Source organism: Tenrec ecaudatus, chromosome 9 (assembly GCF_050624435.1).
Source record: "Tenrec ecaudatus isolate mTenEca1 chromosome 9, mTenEca1.hap1, whole genome shotgun sequence".
Classification (NCBI taxonomy): domain Eukaryota; kingdom Metazoa; phylum Chordata; class Mammalia; order Afrosoricida; family Tenrecidae; genus Tenrec; species Tenrec ecaudatus.
This window is the reverse complement of record NC_134538.1, coordinates 126607777-126627418: the sequence shown is the minus strand read 5'-3', so window position 1 is coordinate 126627418 and position 19642 is coordinate 126607777. Positions and strand designations below refer to the sequence as shown.

Sequence of the window (19642 nt, the reverse complement as noted above, 5' to 3'; positions counted from 1 at the left end):
AGACTCCCTAGAACAAGCCGCTCACTGCTCCACGGCGACGAACTCTGGGAGAGACCAGTGCTCTGGTTCAAGGATGTAAGTGGCCAAAGGCCTCCTTTGACCCCAAGAGAGCTTTTGAGCTGCCTAAAAAGCCAGTGCTGCGGGGGAAGACACCTTTCTCCAGAGGAGCGGACAGGAGGACTGAGGGCTGGTGCTCTGTGCTCCTAACGATGAGTGTGTCTGTCTGTCCTAAAAGCGGGATGAGCGTTCGTTGTGGTCATTATGCTAGAGGAGGCTCGGACTCGGGGGCCAGACTGCCTTCATTTGAATCCTGCCTCATCGTTTCTGGCTTGTGCACAGTCTGGACACGTTAGTTTACCTGCGGGGATGCTCATAGTCCCCGCCTCTCAGGGTTGCCCAGATGAGCAGCTGTGGTAGCACATACAGCTTTCCAAACCCTGCCTGACACATTCCGAGAGTCTGTGTGGCAGCTCTTTTTGCTGGTGCGGTTGTTAAAATGAGAGGCTTTCACCTACCACACACGCGCGCACACGCACGTGCAGGGGTGCCTGTTACCACACACACGCACGTGCAGGGGTGCCTGTTACCACACACACGCACATGCAGGGGTGCCTGTTACCACACACACACACGCACGCACGTGCAGGAGTGCCTGTTACCACACACACGCACATGCACGTGCAGGGGTGCCTGTTACCACACACACGCACACGCACGTGCAGAGGTGCCTGTTACCACACACGCCCGCACGTGCAGGGATGCCTGTTACCACACACGCACGCACGTGCAGGGGTGCCTGTTACCATACACACACATGCACGCACGCACGCACGTGCAGGGGTGCCTGCAGGCAAACGTGGGACTTCTCTTAGCAGCATTCCTACACCTGATGGTCCTTGACAGGAGCTGGCATCGGGAACGCCGATTGCAGGCAGGTGTTAGCCTGCTCTCTGTGTGGCCCTGGGGAAACTTTCCATATGCCCCTGGAATGCTGGTGAGGCTGTTGCTAGTGTGACGGTGGTTAGGTGCCCTCGATTCCGCTGTGACCATCGCGATCGGGGGCCAGCGGAAGGCACGCCGCCGTCCTGCGCCAGCCTCAGCGTCGTTCTCATGTTTGCGCCCGAGCTGCAGCACCGTGACCGCCCTGCTTGCAGAGCATCTTCCCCTTCCCACTGCCCTTCTGCTTTACGTAGCAGGAGCCTCTTCTCCAGGGCCGGGTCTCCCGATGCGTGTACGGGAGACGAAGGCTCATCCTCGCTTCTCTGGCTGTGCCTCTTCCCAGGCGGATGTGCCTGTTCTTTCGGCAGCCCCTGTGCTTTGCACGGTTCTTTTCCAGCACCGTGCTTTCAATCCGCCGATGCTCCTCCAGCCTTCCTTATTCATATCCAGCCTTCACGTGCCTGTCAGGTGATGGAAATACCATGGCTATGGTCAGGGCCCCTCAGTCCTCCAAGCAACGCCCAGGCTCCTCAGCAGAGGTCTTGTGCAGTAGATTGACCCAGTGCTTGAGCTTCCGACTGCTGCCTTCATGAGAATTCACTGTGGATCCAAGCACGGCGGACCTGTTTTCTGAATGACTGAAGAAAACAAATTACAGGATAAAATTAGTGGTTACAATAGTTGAAAGTACAGAAATCATTTCCAGAGATTTTAGTTATGGAAGAGCTAATATTAGGACGGGCTTTGTAACCATAATCCAGATTCCATAAAAACCGACTTCCTGTTTAGCACATTCTTGACTCTTGGCATGAAACCCGATCCTTAGTGTGAAGCCACAGCTCACTTCTGCTGCGCCCAGGCCTGTGTCCACAGTCATCCAGGAACTGTGGAGCGAAGGAAAGCCACGTGCAAGGCTGTTTGTATGGGTCGTGCTCGTTTCCTGGTCTGTCAGCTCCCCTTGCTGCCATCCTAACTTTCGATTCAGCCTCTTCAGTTCCCCGGGTGCTGTCAAGTCTTGTTCTTCAAGGCCCGAGCCCAGGAGACTTCAGCACACGGCAGCAGGCAGAAGGATTGGAAATGGAGGATATATATTCAGCCTCTGGCTGAAAAGCCCAGACAGGTAGCAGGTTAAGGAAAGAACAGGGCATGAAGAATATGCTTCTTAGAACAACTGACTGGATAAGACCCAAAGGGAAACATGTGCCCAGAATCAAAGATGAGAAGCCAGAAGGGCCAGGGACCCAAACAGAGGGAGCCAGGGAGGAAGGAGGGGGAGTGCCGCCTCCCAGCACGGTCTCACCACCAGTGTCTCCAACAGTCTGTGTGTGTGGATGGGATGGAGTAACCTGTAACCTGCTCTGTCGCCTTGCACTGAAAGCACAGTGGTGGTTGAAGCTGGGAGGAAGGAAGAGACGGCATGGGCATTTGCAGAATGCTCAGCAAAGTCATGCTTTTGCATTTTGGACATACTGGCTCTTTGGAAAAGCCGTGTCGAAAAGGCTTGAGGTTACCCAGAGAACCTTCTTGTTTTGCTGGTCCACACTCCCAAGTTTCGGTGCTCACGGTCCACCTGTGTGGGAAACTCACACTGAGGGAAATATGACCAGGACTATATATTCCCTAGCTTATAACAGGGAATCTGGAAAGCTACGATTCCACCATAGGAAAGACACCAGTTTGGTAAATTAGAGAGAAAGTCCAAGCACATCATCCTGCTTTAAACATTGTTCCCACAGATTCTCCCCTATCAGTGATGCACCTGGTTGACTCTGTCTCCCTGTAGAAGCAGGCATTCCCTGATGATCTGCCCCCACTGCGGCACCCAGCCCCCTCATGGCTTTCCCCCAGTGCAGGGGTTAGGTTTCCTCACCTGTGAGCTCAGGGCCTTTACTGTGATTACCACCCACCTGGTGATGTATGTAACTCCTGAAGATGCATGACTTATGGCTACCTATATATGCCCCCATGACAGTAAGGACTCCCTCTCCCTTCTCCCACCTCCACGTGGACCACTAAAGGGCTGAGGTGAGCATGCTACCATGAAATCTGTCTGACTCCTATTCTCTGTGACTGTACTATAATCTTTATAGCCGTTTCATTGTGCCTACAAGCCCCGTGATGGTTAGAGGCAGGTCTACTCCAGCACACCTGGAGCATCCTCAGGAAGGTTCCAGACGTCCTGATAATCCCCGTGCCTGTCCACCATAACCCCCGTCCCCCCGACCGTTGTCCCCCTCACACATTGCCTGGTTTATAAAGGCCACACCATCCAGGACGCATGTAGAGAGCAACATACAGTACAGACCTCTTCTAGCCCTCCCCATGGTGCCAGGCCCCCGCCGGGTGGCTTGGAACTCCTCCCCCACGGCTGGCGGGGTGGGAGGGACACATCGACCACCTTACCACCCCCAGAGGATTCAATTCAAAGCAAAGGTTTAGAAGTTTGACCAGGTACCCACCTGCCATATGAGAGGATTTGCCTCACACCACCTCACATTTATGCAAGACCTATGTTAGTACCTGTTTGCGCTAACAACGACAAAGGTAGATAACTGAAGAGAATTTCCACTTTTTCCAGAAAGGTGAGCAGCATGACCAGCATTGAGCATCTGTCCTTCAGTGAGTTAGAGAGGCCGAAGCAGCCAGCGTGGCCTTGCCAACCTCCATCCCCAGGAACCTGGCCCAGCACTCAGCACCCAGCCTCAGTCCACCATAGCTTTGAACTTATCTGTGAGCACAACACATCAGTGTCGCTTTAGATTTATATGCATTATTTGGTATGGCTTGGTAGGCTGGTCTTGTTTTTCAGTATGAACATGCTCAATTTTGGGATTGCTCTCTTTCAGAGAGTGGTTTTTTATTAATCAGATGAACTCTTCCAGATTGTACTGGGTGCCATCAAAGTCAAGGCAAACCCATAAACCTGCGAACTATGGGTCAAAGAAGTTGCAGAGAAAAGATTCACTGCTGGAGAGAGAGAGAGAGAGAGAGAGAGCGCGTGTCAGGGCTGAATCTGGCTTTATACGGAGTAGTTTATAATAGCCAAAAGGTGGAAACGTGGAAATCCCACCAACAGTATGGGGAAAGGTAGTGGTGTTAACAAACCCTGGGACAAGGGAACAAGTGATCCAAATCGGTGGTGATGAGTGTGTAGAAGGCCTGGTAGGGTGTGATCAAGGGTAATGTAACCAAGAGGAATTAACTGAAACCCAAATGAATTCTGAGCATGATAGTGGGACAAGAGGAGAGTCAAAGGAAAGAGAGGAAAGAGCTAGGAGGCAAAGGGCATTTATAGAGGTCTAAATAAAGGCATGTAAAATATATGTAAATATATATGATGGGGAAATAGATCTATGTGCATATATATAAGTTTAATATTAAGGTAGCAGATGGACATTGGGCCTTCACTCAAGTACTCCTTCAATGCAAGAATCTTTTGTTTTATTAACCTGGCATTCTATGATGCTCACCTTCCCGATACAATCGCTGAAGACAAAGCGGGTGCATAAGCAAATGTGGTGAATAAAGCTGATGGTGCCCGGCTATCAAAAGATATAGTGTCTGGGGTCTTAAAGGTTTGAAGGTAAACAAGCAGCCATCTAGCTTAGAAGCAACAAAGCCCACATGGAAGAAGCACACCAGCCTGTGTGATCACTAGGTGTCAAAGGAATCAGGTATCAGGCATCATCAGAACAAAAAATCCTATTTTGAATGAGTGGGAGTGCGGAGTGGAGACTCAAAGCCCATCTGTAGGCAATTGGACATCCCCTTACGGAAGGGTCGTCGGGAGGAGACAAGCCAGTCAGGGTGTGATGTAGCAACGATGAAACATACAACTTTCCTCTAGTTCCTAAATGCTTACTCCTTCCCACCCCCAACTCCCTCCCTCCCCACTATCATGATCCCAATTCTTCCTTACAAGTCTGGCTAGACCAGAGGATGTACACTGGTACAGAGAGGAACTGGAAACAGAGGGAATCCAGGACATATGATCCCTTCAGGACCAGTGGTGAGAGTGGCTATATCGAGAGGATAGAAGGACGGTGGGTTTGAAAGGGGGAACTGATTACAAGGATCTAAATATAACCTCCTGGGGGGTAAGCAACAGAAAGTGGGCGAAGGGAGACATTGTACAGTGCAAAATATGACAAAATAATAATTTATAAATTATTAAGGATTCATCAGGGAGTGGGGAGCGGGGAGGGAGGGGAAAAATGAGGAGCTGATGCCAGGGGCTGAGGTAGAAAGCAAATGTTTTGAGAATGATGAGGGCAATGAATGTACAAATGTGCTTTACACAATCGATGTATAGCTGGATTGTGATAAAAGTTGTATGAGCCCCTAATAAAATGTTAAAAAAAAATCCCACCAACAGATGAGTGGGTGAACAAAATGAGCCCGATACACACAAAGGAAGATTATTCAACCATAAAAAGAAATGAAGCCCGGACACATGTGACAACATGGGTAAACGTTCATTGAAAAGGGACAGAAGGGGAGTGGGCAGAGATGTCCTGCCAAAGGAGCCCGGAGCCTGTTCCTGGTGTTAGACTCCCCTGGAAAGGATCGCAGGGGTGGTTGGCAACCTGACACATGTACCCCTTGCTACCGAATTATCCACGCAGCAGCTGCCCTGGACAGGTTGTTTGTATACATACATTACCGTAATAAAATAACAAAGCCAGAAATGGGGCAGTTCTGAATTAGCTAGTCATTCCAGGAGACCGATTCTTTGGCGAAATGACCTCCTTCACTCTCAAAATGCAAATGACATCTGCGTTTTCTGCTCCCAGGCCGCTGCTCTTCCAGACAAGTGAGCGTGTGGCCAGCAGCCCTGCGCTGGGCGACATCATCCCATACAGCGTCGTCATACAGTTTCTGTTCACCCGAGCACCTGCTGAGCTGAAATCCCCTCTCCAGGTAACCCAGGGAAGCCAGCACCGTTTGTCTTTACCTGCTCACCTGTGCATGCTGAGCCCTGCTTGCTTGGTGGGGTCTGGGTCTGCTCCGCCCTGCCCTGTCTTGTCTGGCGGTGGATGGAGACCAGAAAAGAAAAACACCCACTGGCTGGCCTTGGCTTTCACAGCCATGCAAAACAGTGACCCGTGAGTCCGGAACCAACCCTTTAAATGATAACGGCACGAGGAATTCCGGTTCCTGAGGAGTTTTCTATGGAGGCCCCATTTCTATAGGTGCCCTTCACGGGGCACCGAGGGCTGCGACCCCTGCACACGGCCCTCAGATGGTGTTTGCATCATTTCGTCTGGACAGTCCCTGGGGGCCTCTGTTCCCGAAAGAACTCTCATATGCGCTCTCTCTCTGACTGTCCCCACGTGGCAGAGAGCAGAGTGGTCCCACGCACGCTTCTCCCAGTGGCTGGATGACCATCCGTCTGAGAAGGACAGGCTCTTCCTCATCAGGTAAGGCCCTTTGCCCAGGGGTGCCTGTCTGTTCGGGAAGCCTGGGGGTCGGGTGGAGTGAGGGGGCGGGGGCGGGCGCGTGTTGCACTTCCTCCTTCACACAGGTTCGGGCTGGCTAGAGCATGTTCTTGGGACTGTGGTCACAACAGCCTTCTCTGTCCTGTTACTGCTGAGTCTTCCCGCCCTCCTGGAGCCATCAAGCCTTGCTGGGGCAGCCCTTGTGGGATCCAGCTCCACAGCCAGATGGATCCTAAGGGATGGTGTGTCATGCAATGGGGAGAGGGTAAGGGACAGACACACGTTTTGGGGTGCTCACCTCCGCCATGGCATCAGGATCCAGGTGTGAGTAGAGAGAGCTAATGTATTTCTAGTTGCAGTTTCTACACTCTCAGGGCGTGTAAGCCCTCCTGATTCCAGGTATCCACAGAGTGGGCTGTTCCCTAACCCCAGAGGTCCCTGAGTTCATTGGAGGAGTGCTGGGGACAGGTCAGGGGGAGTGACTGCCCCCTGAGCAGGGAGAGCAGTAGCATCCTGTCTGCTCCTAGAGCTAAAGGTGCCGGCCAGAGAGCCCTCAGCATGTGCTTGTAAGAGGGAACTTTAAGGTAGCACATTATGGGAGGATGTTGTGCGGATTCATCTCAGTTATAAAAATGTGATTGGGACTCAGCTCTAACTCCCAAGAGTGAAGGCCTCCCTCCACCCAGAAACCTGGTCTCCCAGGCTGCTTCATTATGAGGATGCAGAATTTGTCTGCACACACTCTGTTCCTGCTTCTTAGTTCCCCACCAGCCGCCAGAGCTGTGCACTTCTGGTTCGGAAAGCCAGCCTCACTGGGGGCTCCGTGCGTCAGCTTCACGGAGTGGCTTCGTTCACGGTGTGCGGTGCTGCGTTGGTAGAGCAGGACGTGAGTAAACAGAAGCATCCAGACTGCACACAATCATTATTAGTCCAGGACAGCCCGCGCTCCCCCGTGCAGCGGCTCACCCATGTGCGCACACACACACACAGCATCCATCCCCGCTGCCCTGTAGGCCATGGTCCATCCGCGCTGGCCTCTGCCTTCCAGAGAGATGGCCACCCTTTCCTTCTCGGAACCCCTTCGGGACAAACGGATTCCACCGTGTGACTGAGCTCTCGCCATGTGGTGTGCCAGACCTGCCGAGGGACCGAAGGGCAGAGTCAGCAGACATGGCCCTGCTCTGGGGGCGCTCCTGCATCACACGACTTACGAAATATAAGTACCTGCATGCACACATGTGCCTCTGCACATACGAGAGGGCTTCAAAACCTGCCTGGAAAAAGGAATGGAAAGAGGGTGGGATTTTCCCACGCACTTCATGTGCATGTGTGTGTGCACCCATGTTACCGGCACACTTGGACGCGGGCACACACAGGCCTTTGCGCGTGTTTGTGAGACTGCACGCGGCTCTTTGCCTGCTCCTGCTGCAAAATGATGTGATGGATCCTTGGCCCTAGCCCGCCTGTGCGTGCGCCTCCCGGGGCCACAGTCACGGAGGCCATGCTGCCACCGTGCCCGGCGCCAGGCAAACGCAGGCTGCCGTCTCCGGAGTGCTTCTCCGGACTGCCAGGGCGCGCAGGCCTGGGCATGGACGGGAGCAGCTGCTCGGGCCCGACCGCATTCGCTGGTCTATACGTTGGCCTCTGCCCACTCCGAACGGGCCGTCAGTATTGCCCCCTCGTTGCCGCTCCCCTGTCTGTGGCTCCCAGTGCGGCATGGGGGCTCCCGCAGCACCACACTGGCACGTGTTACCAGGAGAGTGCCTAAACCTTCCAGAGAGCTCAGCTCTTTGCCCCCTGCGTGCGTTGCGATGTCACTGTCACCTGATTAGAGACTTTTAAATCACCGTTAACGCCTCCTCCTCTAAGCCCACTTGGTTGTACTGAAGTAGCTGTGGAAATCATGCCCCGCTCTCCCAGGAGAGCCTAATGTTGGAATCTGGGGGCCCTCAACGAGCCCCACTTGTGCCTGAGTGCAGGTGGTGAGTGGGGGCTCCAAACCAGAGTGGGGCGAGGCGCACACAAGAAGCATCGCCCAAGCGCTGCAGGGTCTGGTGCCAGGGCCACCCCGTGACCAGCTCTCCCACAGCCGCCTGAATGGGACGGGAACCAGGGTTTTCCGCAGGCAGGTCTCCTGCAGCCAGGGTTGGGTCCCCTGACAGGGAGGCCCCAGCCCAGGGGTCGGATAGTCTGTGCCCCTGCACCAGACTGCAGGAGTGGCGCTGAGCTCTGCTCTGATGCCCAGAGCCAGGCGGACCCCTAGCTGCCCCAGTAGAGCAGCCCAGCCCCTCCTCCTCCTGGCTCTTTACCTGGCACCCTTCTCTCAGCTCTGAGCATCTGGCCAAAGAATCTGACCCAGGAGCCTCCTCTGAGTGCAGGTGACTCTGGTTACACCTGCCTTCCGAAAGGCCTTGGGTGTGGACCAGGGAGTCCATGCCTGGGGCTGACTCGGGGATTTGCAATGTCTGCATGGATTCCCCCCGCAAAGCCCCAGATTCACTCAGCTGCAACATACTTGGGTCATAGATGTGGTCATTGGTAATTCAGTGAGTGGACAGGATTCATTTTTGCCGTCTTCAGTCGGAATGAGCATGTCACAAGTTGCCCTGCTGTGGGTACATCACAAATCTGTTTTCTTTTGCTTCTCTTTAAAAATGCCTCCTGAGCGATTTCACCAGCAGCACTGTTGCTAAGCCTATATTTAGCAACTGAAGATCCTGCTTGGGAATGCTGTCACGCCTTTTAAATAAGGCCTCCCCTCGCTCTACACGTGGCCGGTGGCAGAGCCGTCAGCCCCAGGGCGGAAATGGAGCCCTTCTTGTTGGATTTTAAACAAAAAAATCACAAAGACACAACTCCCCACCCCCACCCCCCTGGGCTGGTGCTGCACTTCAGGCTGTTGGCTAGAAGAGTCCTTTGTTCTAGAGAATATTCCGTTATTGCAAAATGAACTTTGGTCTTGCCTACTGAAGTGTCATGGCATGCATGTCTTCGCCCTGTAGCTAAATGTCAGTACATTTGTTTTAGCTTTGGGGGGGAAATTCTTTTTGAATTCTGTTGTGTTTGAATGCTCATTCTGTTCCTGCTAGCATCGAGTTGAGGTGGTTATAATGTGGGGCAAGGTGAGGACAAGGACCTGCCTGCTGAGCCCATGGCAGATAATGGAGTCTCTTCTGTTTTCCTATGGACACCAGGTGGTTATGGTTTGGGTTTTTTTTTTCCCAGTGCAAATCTGTTGTCAAATAAGAGTAGTCATGCTTCCTGAGGCCAATTGGGCTGTCGAGGATGGCTGTCCCTGCATGTGTGTGTCCTGTGACAGGGTACCTGGTGCAGCCCTGTAGGGGTGGAGGTGGTGAATACACTGTCTGCTGTGCAGAGTTCTCCAGCTTTGCAGGCTTGTGGGATCGGCCCACAAGCCCACTCACTCGGTATTCCCAGGGGAGCGTGTGGCACGCCATCTTCTGGTGGCTCTCTTGTCCATTGCTTTCCCATGGTCTGAGCAGAACACCTTTAGGACGTCCACAGACCTCTGTGCCCGGATGGCCATGCAGTGTTCAGACAGTGCTGGTGCGAGTCCTTGGTCTCTTGTTCTGCAAACTACTCGATCCCTGGAGACAGAGGTAGTTTTCTCACCCCTTCTGGTGCCTTCTATGTTGCCAAGGATCTACCTTCTGAGACTTTGGGGTGCCTGAGAGGAAGACCAAGGAAGTGGGGCCCAGAAAATGCCTGGCACTAAGTGCCTATACTAAACCCACTGGGTACGTAATGCCTGACACAAATCAGTTTTATCTTCACAGAAACCGCTACACTTGACTAATTCGTGTCACATTGAGCACCGTTGCCATGTTACCACAAGCTTTTTCTTTGCTGATTTTTTTCCTTTCCATTTTCCCAATAAGGATAACTTAAACATTTTGCTTATTTTGGTTACAAACCAAGAGAGTTGCGACTAACTCTTACATAATACTTGGCATGACTTCCAAGAAAGCTGCTGTTTTGCTCAAGTAAATGAAATAATTTAATAAAAGTGCTAGAAAATCTTGCTCTGATTTTATGTGGGAGGGAGCTTAAATCTGTTTTCCCCCTCATAATTCTGATGTTTTTGATGAATACTGAAAAGAAAAAAGGAATCTAAACTCATTTTGAGCTTCCTTCTACATGCCGTGCAATCTATGTAATGTCCGACTGTTGCGTGCAAAGTCGACGGTTCATTTTGCCCACATTCACGGAGCTAATCCATTCACCGTTGAAGCTGTGCTATCGAAATTTAAGCTCACACACTTCTTAGATGGAGTCATAGGTCCATTCAGGCAGCTGTAGTCCCAGGAGAGCACGCCACAGTCTGAGTCTCCAGGGACCACATTTGGGGAGTGGGGGGAGAGAACCCTGCCCAGAATGGTACAGCAGCATTCTATCAAGAATGGTACTTGCTTCCCATCGAGAATTCGCCCCAGAGGGTCAGTCAGCTCCAACATGCACCACGGCGGCTCACCAGACACTGTTCTTGAAGAGCTCTAAACTCCAGGTGCGCACACCTTTTAAGACCCTACAGTCCCGTTTCTCCCTTTAGTTCCCCTGCCCTTCTGCCTTTGTCTTCATACGGTGACTTGCCTGTGTCTCTATTCACGCACCATGCGCGATTTGTCGGCGCCACAGAAATGAGCAGAACAGCCCAACCCTCCCAGTGAAGTCACAGCCTCAGAGGAGAAACGTACGAGTGAGCAGATGCTTACACTCGAATGTGATAATGTGGTGCTGAGTGTAAACATCTTGTTGAGCTCACGCGGCGAATCAGAGTCCCGGGGCTCCTATGTGGAAGCTCTGCTGAATTCGAGTGCCTTCTGGGCACCCACCAGAGGCCAGGTGCCCCCACGCCATCTTCATTCTCCCGGCTGGGTCTCGTAGGCAGACGAGCAGTGGGCTGTAGTGGACGGCAAGGGCGCAGCTGGGGGTGGAGGGCCAGCCCAGCCCAGCCCGACACTCAGCCAACCGGAAGCACCACTCGGCAGAGCGCCGAGGTGCCCCGTTAGCCGCAGGCAGTGGATGCCGAAGTCACAGGCCTTTCCACACCCCCGTGGGAGAACGGAGGCTTCCATTCTTTGGTGCCGTTTGGAGGTCAGAGCTGCCTGGAAGGCGGCCAGGAACAGCCCTCCCAGGGTGTGTGTATACCTTTCCCGGGACTTGAACCTGAGCTTCTGAAATTCCCTTTCGGGCGTGCTGTTGCTCACCACTGGCGGGCCTCTAATTGATGTGAGACCAGCATGATTGTGAACAGCTGTTGGGACCCACATCCTTTATTCAGTTCAGACTGCTACCTCCTGACATCAGTTACCCAAAACTAGGCCCCCGAGTGGTCTATCCTAGCTGTGGGTGGTCTGTGTGCCTTGGGGGGGGGGGGATGAAACAGGCCCGTCCTCCCAGGACCTGAGCACTTGTAAGGGGCTGAGTTGCAGCGGGCCTTCTCAGCAGCCTCCGATGAGGAGGGGAGGGAAGCACAGCACCTTAGTGTACAGAGAGCGTAAACACAAACCAATCTCCCCTCCACGCCCATCAGGCTCATGGGAATGCTGGGCAGAGCGGCTTACAGCCCCTCAAGGCCGTGACCTTTGCAAGTGCTGCCACATCCTCCTACCACGGGCCGGTGGTCGGGACCGACCTTGCCTTTAGCCGGTGCATTCAGCCCCTTCCACACAGGGCTCCTCTTGTCGCAGTTGGGCACAACAGAACAAGGGGTTCTGTTCCGGAGGCTAGAGCCGTAGCCACACTGGCTCGTGCACGGCAGTTCTACAAACGAGCTTTTTTGTCATGTGGATCTATTGGCACCATTTCTTTCTTGTAACTCTTGACACACTTTCATTTTGGTTTTCAGGGGAGCCCTGGAAGCTTACGTCCAATCAGTGAGAAGTCGCGAAGGCAAAGAATTTGCACCAGTTTATCCAATAATGGTTAATCTGCTTCAGAAAGCTATGTCTGCTCTTCAGTGAGAATGTGGACTATTTGTTAGTCTCCATTTGTTCCTTGATGGCCCATTCAAGGTCGAGTTAGAAGATGCTCTCACTCTAAAAGGATGTCGTCGTCTTACTTCCCGTTGATCCTTTTACCTCTAGCACTCATAGGTTTGAGAATAAAATGTCAAAATAGGTTTATCACTATAAAACCACCTCTCATCTCTCCCAGCTGACTTTCCTACAAGGCTAAGTAAAACTCTCCCATCACAGATTTTCCTCCAGTGGGTCCCTGTCATTTTTAAAGGGGTCTGAGCTCACTCTACAGACACCATTCCCCCAACCTACTTTTCCATTAATACCGCGTATACTCGAGTATAAGGTGACCCAAATATCAGCCAAAGCACCTAATTTTACCACAAAAACGGCACTTAAAATGTGCTGAAAACCTCGGCTTATACATGAGTATATATGGTTGGCATACAGCTCAGGGGTCCCTAGATTTGACTGGAAAACAATCACTGGGGGGAGCTTTAAATACTTCTGCTGCCTAGTCAAAGCCCCCATCAACAAAACCCCCATTTGAGGTGAGTCAAGGACTCCCAAAGGGCTCAGTATTGTTTGGGAACCACAGATGTTTAGATGTCACATTGCATCTTTAAATAAAGCAACGCTTTGGTTAAACTTGTGTCTCATTTTACTAAAAGCAGACTGGGGCTTTATAATGGATTGAATTTTATGTCCCACCCCCCCAATTTTCATTATAAATCCTAACCTTATATGCCCGTGACCCCTTTGTTAAGGAAATGAGGCTAAACTGGTATAGGTCTTCCATCTTTCTTGCTGAAGCTTCTCCATTTTGTTCAGAGTAAACATAGTACAATTTAGTCACACTGATTACATCCTCCCAAGTTGAGATACACGAGATTCAACGAGATGCCAAGCCCAGAGGACTGCTCAGAAGCACAGATGACGAGGACTTTTCTGCCAGACTTTTCTGCCAGACGGCCTGAGCAGCCTCAACAGGCACTCTGGCCTCCTCGACCAAGACTATCTGTTTCCGGGGGTCATGGTCATGGCGTCTACTTGTTACTCATTACAGCAGGCTGTTTGTAACCTTGTAACAAGTATGTCAAATTATAAATAGGCACTATTTTGATTCTATACTTTCTATAAATCATAGACAGTGTAGATCCCTATGTCTGTACCACACTTGCCTTTTTATTTGGAATCTGAAGTCCCATCAGGAAACTCCTTTAAGTGCCAAGAACATGTTTCACTAACACCCCACCCCTTACCTCCCCCCCAAAACAAACAATCCCTGTTCTCACCACTTAAACACGATATTCAGTCAAGGTCATTCAGCAGAAGCCACGAAAACATTTTTTTCTCTCCATTTTATTTGAAATAATATACAAGAATATAGTGTGCAAAATTTAGGGGCAACATTATGAAGTGTAATGAACTGAAATCAACTTGACAGCTGTGATTCCTAACCAGAAACACCACTTGGTAAGTCACATGAAAAGCCATGATTGTAGCTCAGAGCAGAAGCAGCTGTTGGCCAGTGTCTGCTCCCATCCAGACAGTTGGAGGAAAGTAAAGTGCGAGTGTTGCACTGTAGTAAGTGCAAAGTCTGCCCCCACCATAAAGATAGGATGACAAATAAGATATTTAGGATACGTGGCTGAGGAGATATAGGACACAAAGTTAAAAAAGACAATGGTGTCGACTGTTAATAGCACCATTTCAGTGACTAGATCCCAAGGCTATTAACTAACTTAGCTGGACCGGGGCTAGGTCTCCATCGGATACAATGGATGGGTGCTGCCACCTGGTGCACAGACTCGGCATCCTGTGGTACTGCCGCAGGTGGCTCTGGGACACAGGCACCACCCACCTGCAACATTCCCTGGCAGCCTCTTGGCACTGGCCAGACCAGGAGCGCCCGTGCTGGGCACAGAGGCTGGGCCGTGTGGTGGCTGCTCAAAGCAAAGGCCAATCCCCAGCGCCTGCTTCTTCCCATCGTGTGTACAATACAGGTTAATAAGCAGTAAGGAGCCAATGTATAAACAGCAGTTACCTATTTTTAAATTCTTTTGTACAATTTAAAATAAAACATGTATACAATTCTCCTCTTTCTACTGTTCTTTAGCACCACAGGATATCAATTTTCAAGCCTATATTACCTGATAGACATATATGAAGTTTGGAAGAAAAATAAGGCAATTTGGTTTACAATGTTGACAGTTTTTAGCTTGCTTAATGCTCTAATGGAGAAAGCAAATCCTGACTCATATTATTAAATCATTTCAAGATTCAATGCTATCAGTATTTTATGGTCACACGAATTCAGGGCAAATGGTGAGACCTTGATCATCTTCAGTCTTTCCATCAAGAGTCAATGTTTATGCAAATACAGACTTAAGGACATCAGCATCCTGGTTTAATGTTGCTGTGAGCCCTGTGGAAATAAAATTAAACTCTGTGAATGTTGACAAATTAAACAGCAGTTCTACATATGAAAACTAAGAGGTGTGTGTAACAATGGTTACACATACACATTAAAAAGACAGCTTTCTTGAATGGTGATTAAAAAAGCTTGCTACTGTTTGATGGCTAAGGTATCTACAGACTTTATGAACATGGCAACAAAGAGACTGGAATGAGCAGAAAGGGGATATAGGCCCAGTCCTACCACATGCAATCCTAACAAACAACTTCCAAATCCAACTGCGCAAACCTTCTTGTACATTGCAAATTGGCTATAGAGCAATTCTATAAATTCTTGAAAAATTTTAACACATGTGACCTACCTGTACAACAGTGGTTCTCAACCTTCCTAACGCTGCGACCCTTTCAGTTCCTCATGGTGTGGTAACACCCCCTCCCCCCCAAAACCATAACATCATTTTCGTTGCTACTTTGTAACTGTCATTTTGCTGTTAGGAATCGGGTGACCCCTGTGAAAGGGTCGTTTGACCCCCCAAAGGGGTCGAGACCCACGGGTTGAGAACCGCTGCATGTTGTCCAACAAGCCAGCATCAACACAAGGAACAGAAGCGGTGGCTGGATCTCCTGCTGCACAGTACCCACTTCGCCCCCGTGCTTTCACCATCTGTCAAAGTGAGCCCATTCTGCTCTATCTCATGACGCTTTCTTATACTTGGACCTAAACAGATCTGTCTAGAAGTGGAAAAGTTCTAAGAACCAGATGTACTCAAGACAGCATCTTTATGGTACAAACGTGTTTATCACCCTTTCTGACCTTTTGAATCTGGAAAGTCTGTGCCCGTGGAAGCAAGCTCCGTGAAGGTCCCTGGCCCTCCCACCGCTGAGCCTTCTGTAGCCCCTCACCAGTGACGAGGAAGCCTGTGCTAAGGGGTTAATAATGTTCGCCTCTCAGCCCAACTAGACACACGTTCCAAAATGACTTTTCCACCTCAATATTCAGGCCAAACATTGTCCTCAAGGCTTCAGCTGTGCACGCCGTGAAAGCAAGTGGCACTGAATGGTGGAAAGAAAGGCCTGCCTCTCTTCCACGAGGCTGTAGAAACACTCGGTTTTAAAGTGGGAACATGCGGAGAAAGAGCATCAGCACACCCTTGGAAAGGTCACAAAACGACGCCCACATGCCAGGACGGCTCAAGGGCAGGGCCCGGGGAGCTCACGTGACTGGGGCGCAACGTACGGAATTGGTTCTTTTCCTTTTCCAACAGTCGGGATTCAAACGTTTTTGTTCTTCAGCCAAAGCCTTTGCTTCTAATGTGTACATCCTCCTCTCCTCGTTCTTCATTTTCTTCCACCTGTCCCCAAGGATCACACTTATGGCTCTGTGAAACAAACAGCCACACAGTGCTGAAGGCAGCCATTTCCACAAGGCTCCTGCCGCGTGCTCGTCACACTTACTCCATCCAGGGCCCAAGACCCCAGGCGCTCGTGCGCACAGTATGTCTAAGTGACTTCCTCTGATGGGGAAGTGACAGAGACGGGGCATCTCTTAGGAGAAAGGTAACCACAGAAGCACCTGCTACTATTTAAAAAGATAAGTATTTAACTAGTTTTCTTATCCAATTAAGTTGGTTCAGTTAAAAGTTCTGTCTTCCATCTTTCTTTTAAAAACGAAAAAATATAAGGGAAAGGTTGGGGGGAGAAAGGAGGAAGTGATCCCCCCAACGAATGACATATAACCCTCACCCAGGGGGACGGACAACAGAAAAGTGGGTGAAGGGAGACAGCGGTCAGTGTAAGACATGAAAAAAAATTATCAAGGGTTCATGAGTGGACGAGGGGAAAATTAGCTGATACCAAGGGCTCAAGCAGAAAGAAAATGTTTTGAGAATAATGATGGCAACATACTAGTATGTAGAAATGTGCTTGACACAATGGACGTAAGTATGGATTGTGGTAAGAGCTGTACGAGCCCCCAATAAAATGATTAAAATAAAGCAAAAATTAATTTTCACAGTTCGAGGTTAAAGGTGCCATGTAACTGGTTTATATTTTTTCCTTGTCAAAAAGTAATAAATATCCACCCTCCTACACCATTTTGGTCTCCCAAAGTCCTAGTTTAATTCTAAAGGGGACAGTTATGCTACTTTCATCTTAGGGCCCTCAAGAACCTCCACGGCCTTCACGGAACCTAACGGTGGCTAATGAGGTGTAGGCAGACAGACGAGCGCATCTGCTCTACAGTAAATCTGAGGGGCATCAACAAGCTCTTGGCAAAGGGGAGTGAAAAGGCCAAGTGGGCTATTTCCACAGGAAGCAAACTGAAGTTAGTGCTCTTTGCACAATCAGCCACTCTTGCTGAGATTCTCAAGTTCAGAGACTTTTTCTAATCCAGGTGTTTTCGTGGCAGAAGACTCAGCATCCGGCTGCTGATGAGGAAAGTTGGTGGTTGGAGCTAGCCAGCCCCTACAGAGAACAGGCCGGCTGCCCCCGAGAGGCCCATGGAGACGGACGGTCCTGAGTCAGCAGCCGCCAGCCCTGCTTCTACATCCCAGTCTGGCAGGACTAGGGGAAATGTAGCATGGCTCCCACAGCTAAATCTGTCAGGCCACTAATTTCTCACTTAAAAAAAACCCAAAACGTGGTGGTAGTGGTAGAGTTAGTAGTGTAAATTATTCTCAAAATGCTTTAAAAGTATATTTCCTTGAGAACATTATCTATTAAGACACTAGAGAAGTTTTGATTTCTGAATTTTTTTTAAACATGAAACCATGTTTTTACTAATAAAGAAATAGAGGTTAGGATTAGAAATTAGGGTAACAGCCTCAAGTCACAAAAGTGACAAAGCCAAGAGTGAAAAGATACTAATGGTATTGAAAAGGCTCAGCAGTGACTACTCAGCAAAGTCTTCACTTAGAATCAACTCTACAGAAAGAAACGAAGGTAAAGGTATTTATTACAGTCTTAATGTTCTAATATAAACTGACCGAGAAGCACATGTATGCATACAAGCTATCTATGAAAAACCAACAGCCAAAGTGGTAGTCAATGGAGAAAAGAGTAACACAATCCCACTGAAAAAGGGGACCAGACAAGGATGCCCCTTGTCCCCACTCCTATTTAATATCGTGCTGGAGGTTTTAGCTAACAGCATAAGGCAAAGAAGTGACATCAAAGGTATTCGTCTGGGGAAGGAAGAGGTGAAACTATCGTTATTTGCAGATGATAAGATTTTATATATGGAAAATCCCAAACGTTCCACAAGGGGAGTACTGGAAGCAATAGAGGAATATGGCAGAGTGGCAGGACACAAGATCAACAAACAGAAGTCCATCCGACTGTTATACACATCAGATAAGACCACAGAAGAAGAGATCAAAAAGGTGGTACCCTTCACAATAGCCAAACACAAACTGAAATATCTAGGGATACACTTGACTGAAAAAACAAAAGATCTATATAGGGAAAACTATAGAACACTATTACAAGAAACCAAGAGCAACCTCAACAAATGGAAGAATATTCCATGCTCTTGGATTGGGAGACTTAATATAGTTGTCAGTTCTGCCAAAAGCACTATATATAAGTTTAATGCTATCCCGATACAATTACCATCAACTTTCTTCAAAGAAATGGAAAAACTGATTACCACCTTCATATGGAGAGGGAAGAACCCAAAATTAGCAGAGAACTCCACAAGAAGGACACCGTGGGAGGGCTTGCTTTACCTGACTTAGGCACATACTATGCAGCCACAGTTCTCGAAATACATGTATGCATTAAATCAGATGCAACTGGGGTTAAGAATTAGGTTTATCGAGGGAAAAAATGAGCTGATACCAAGGGCTCAAGTAGAAAGCAAATGTTTTGAGAATGATGAGGGCAACAAATGTACACATGTGCTTGACACAATGGATGTATGTATGGAATGTGATAAGAGATGTATGAGCCCTCAATAAAATGATTAAAAAAAAAGAATTAGGCTTATCAGGCATTCAAACCTGAATTCAAAACAGGGACGTTATATGGGCAATCACTTGGCTTTTCTCGTGAAATGACCATTCTTATTATCAGGGAGACTGGCAGAAAAGAATGTTTCCACTGGAGAACTGGGCTGGTTTTGAGTGGTGGGAGGAACAGAAGCTGTAAGTTACTCAGTGTTCTGACACACTGGCACCATCAGTGCCAGGGCTGCGCAGTTCCTGTGTGGTCCAGTTGTAAATAAGTACATCCTTCAGATCTGGCAAAGATACCACCCCTACTCCCCACCCTGCCCAAAGAATGGATGTTCCTACTTTCAAATGGCGTTGCTACCCTTAGATCCTTTAGGATAGTCTCCAGAATGCACATAAGGTGCATTATCTTCATTCCACATGGAAAATAACATTCTGCCCAGCCCAATTAAATGTGCCTTAAAATCTCTTTACATCTCGAAGGAAACTGCTGCAGCATTAAAAACATGAGCTGAAAAATATGTAAAATAATGGCACTTGAAAAGCAGCAGCATAACTAGGATTTGAAAAGGAAATAGTTAATTGGGGGGAGGGTTTAATTAAATGCAACTTATGAAATTTAGTCATTGCTTCAGAAAACTACACTCGGTTGCATGTGAATGCAGTAAGAAGAGGTGGGGTGAGCATGGCTAGAGGAGGTGCCTGCAGGAAGAAAGCAAGTGGATTACAGATTTCTAGGAGGGCCCAACGTCTTTCAGCCAAGGACTTAAAAAAAAAAATCCTAAGTTTAGTCAATGGATAAACCTTTATATAAACTGCTGATCTAGCAGTTTTTTTAAAGCATTAATCCTAAACGATGAATACCTTCCAAAATTTTCCAGTCTTCCAAAAACTTCAGATACCTTTTATTTTCTGT

General features: G+C 49.2%; 2 protein-coding genes across 3 annotated transcripts in view; one reads left to right on the top strand and one right to left on the bottom strand.

The window, feature by feature from the left end:
- The window catches only part of COG5 (component of oligomeric golgi complex 5), a 291974-nt gene extending 278968 nt beyond the window's left edge, over nucleotides 1-13006 (top strand). Inside the window, exons 20-22 of the mRNA XM_075558542.1 lie at nucleotides 5733-5859; nucleotides 6280-6359; nucleotides 12247-13006. Of these exons, the coding sequence (XP_075414657.1) occupies nucleotides 5733-5859; nucleotides 6280-6359; nucleotides 12247-12361 (322 nt within the window). The 3' untranslated portion in view covers nucleotides 12362-13006. The remainder of the gene's footprint in view (nucleotides 1-5732; nucleotides 5860-6279; nucleotides 6360-12246) is intronic.
- A 693-nt stretch (nucleotides 13007-13699) lies between these two features.
- Nucleotides 13700-19642, bottom strand: part of HBP1 (HMG-box transcription factor 1) — a 31279-nt gene continuing 25336 nt past the window's right edge. For both annotated transcript variants that reach the window (XM_075558543.1, XM_075558544.1), the window contains exons 10-11: nucleotides 16014-16155; nucleotides 13700-14786 (exon numbers count right to left, since the gene is read on the bottom strand). In XM_075558543.1, the coding sequence (XP_075414658.1) occupies nucleotides 14769-14786; nucleotides 16014-16155 (160 nt within the window). In that variant the 3' untranslated portion in view covers nucleotides 13700-14768. The remainder of the gene's footprint in view (nucleotides 14787-16013; nucleotides 16156-19642) is intronic.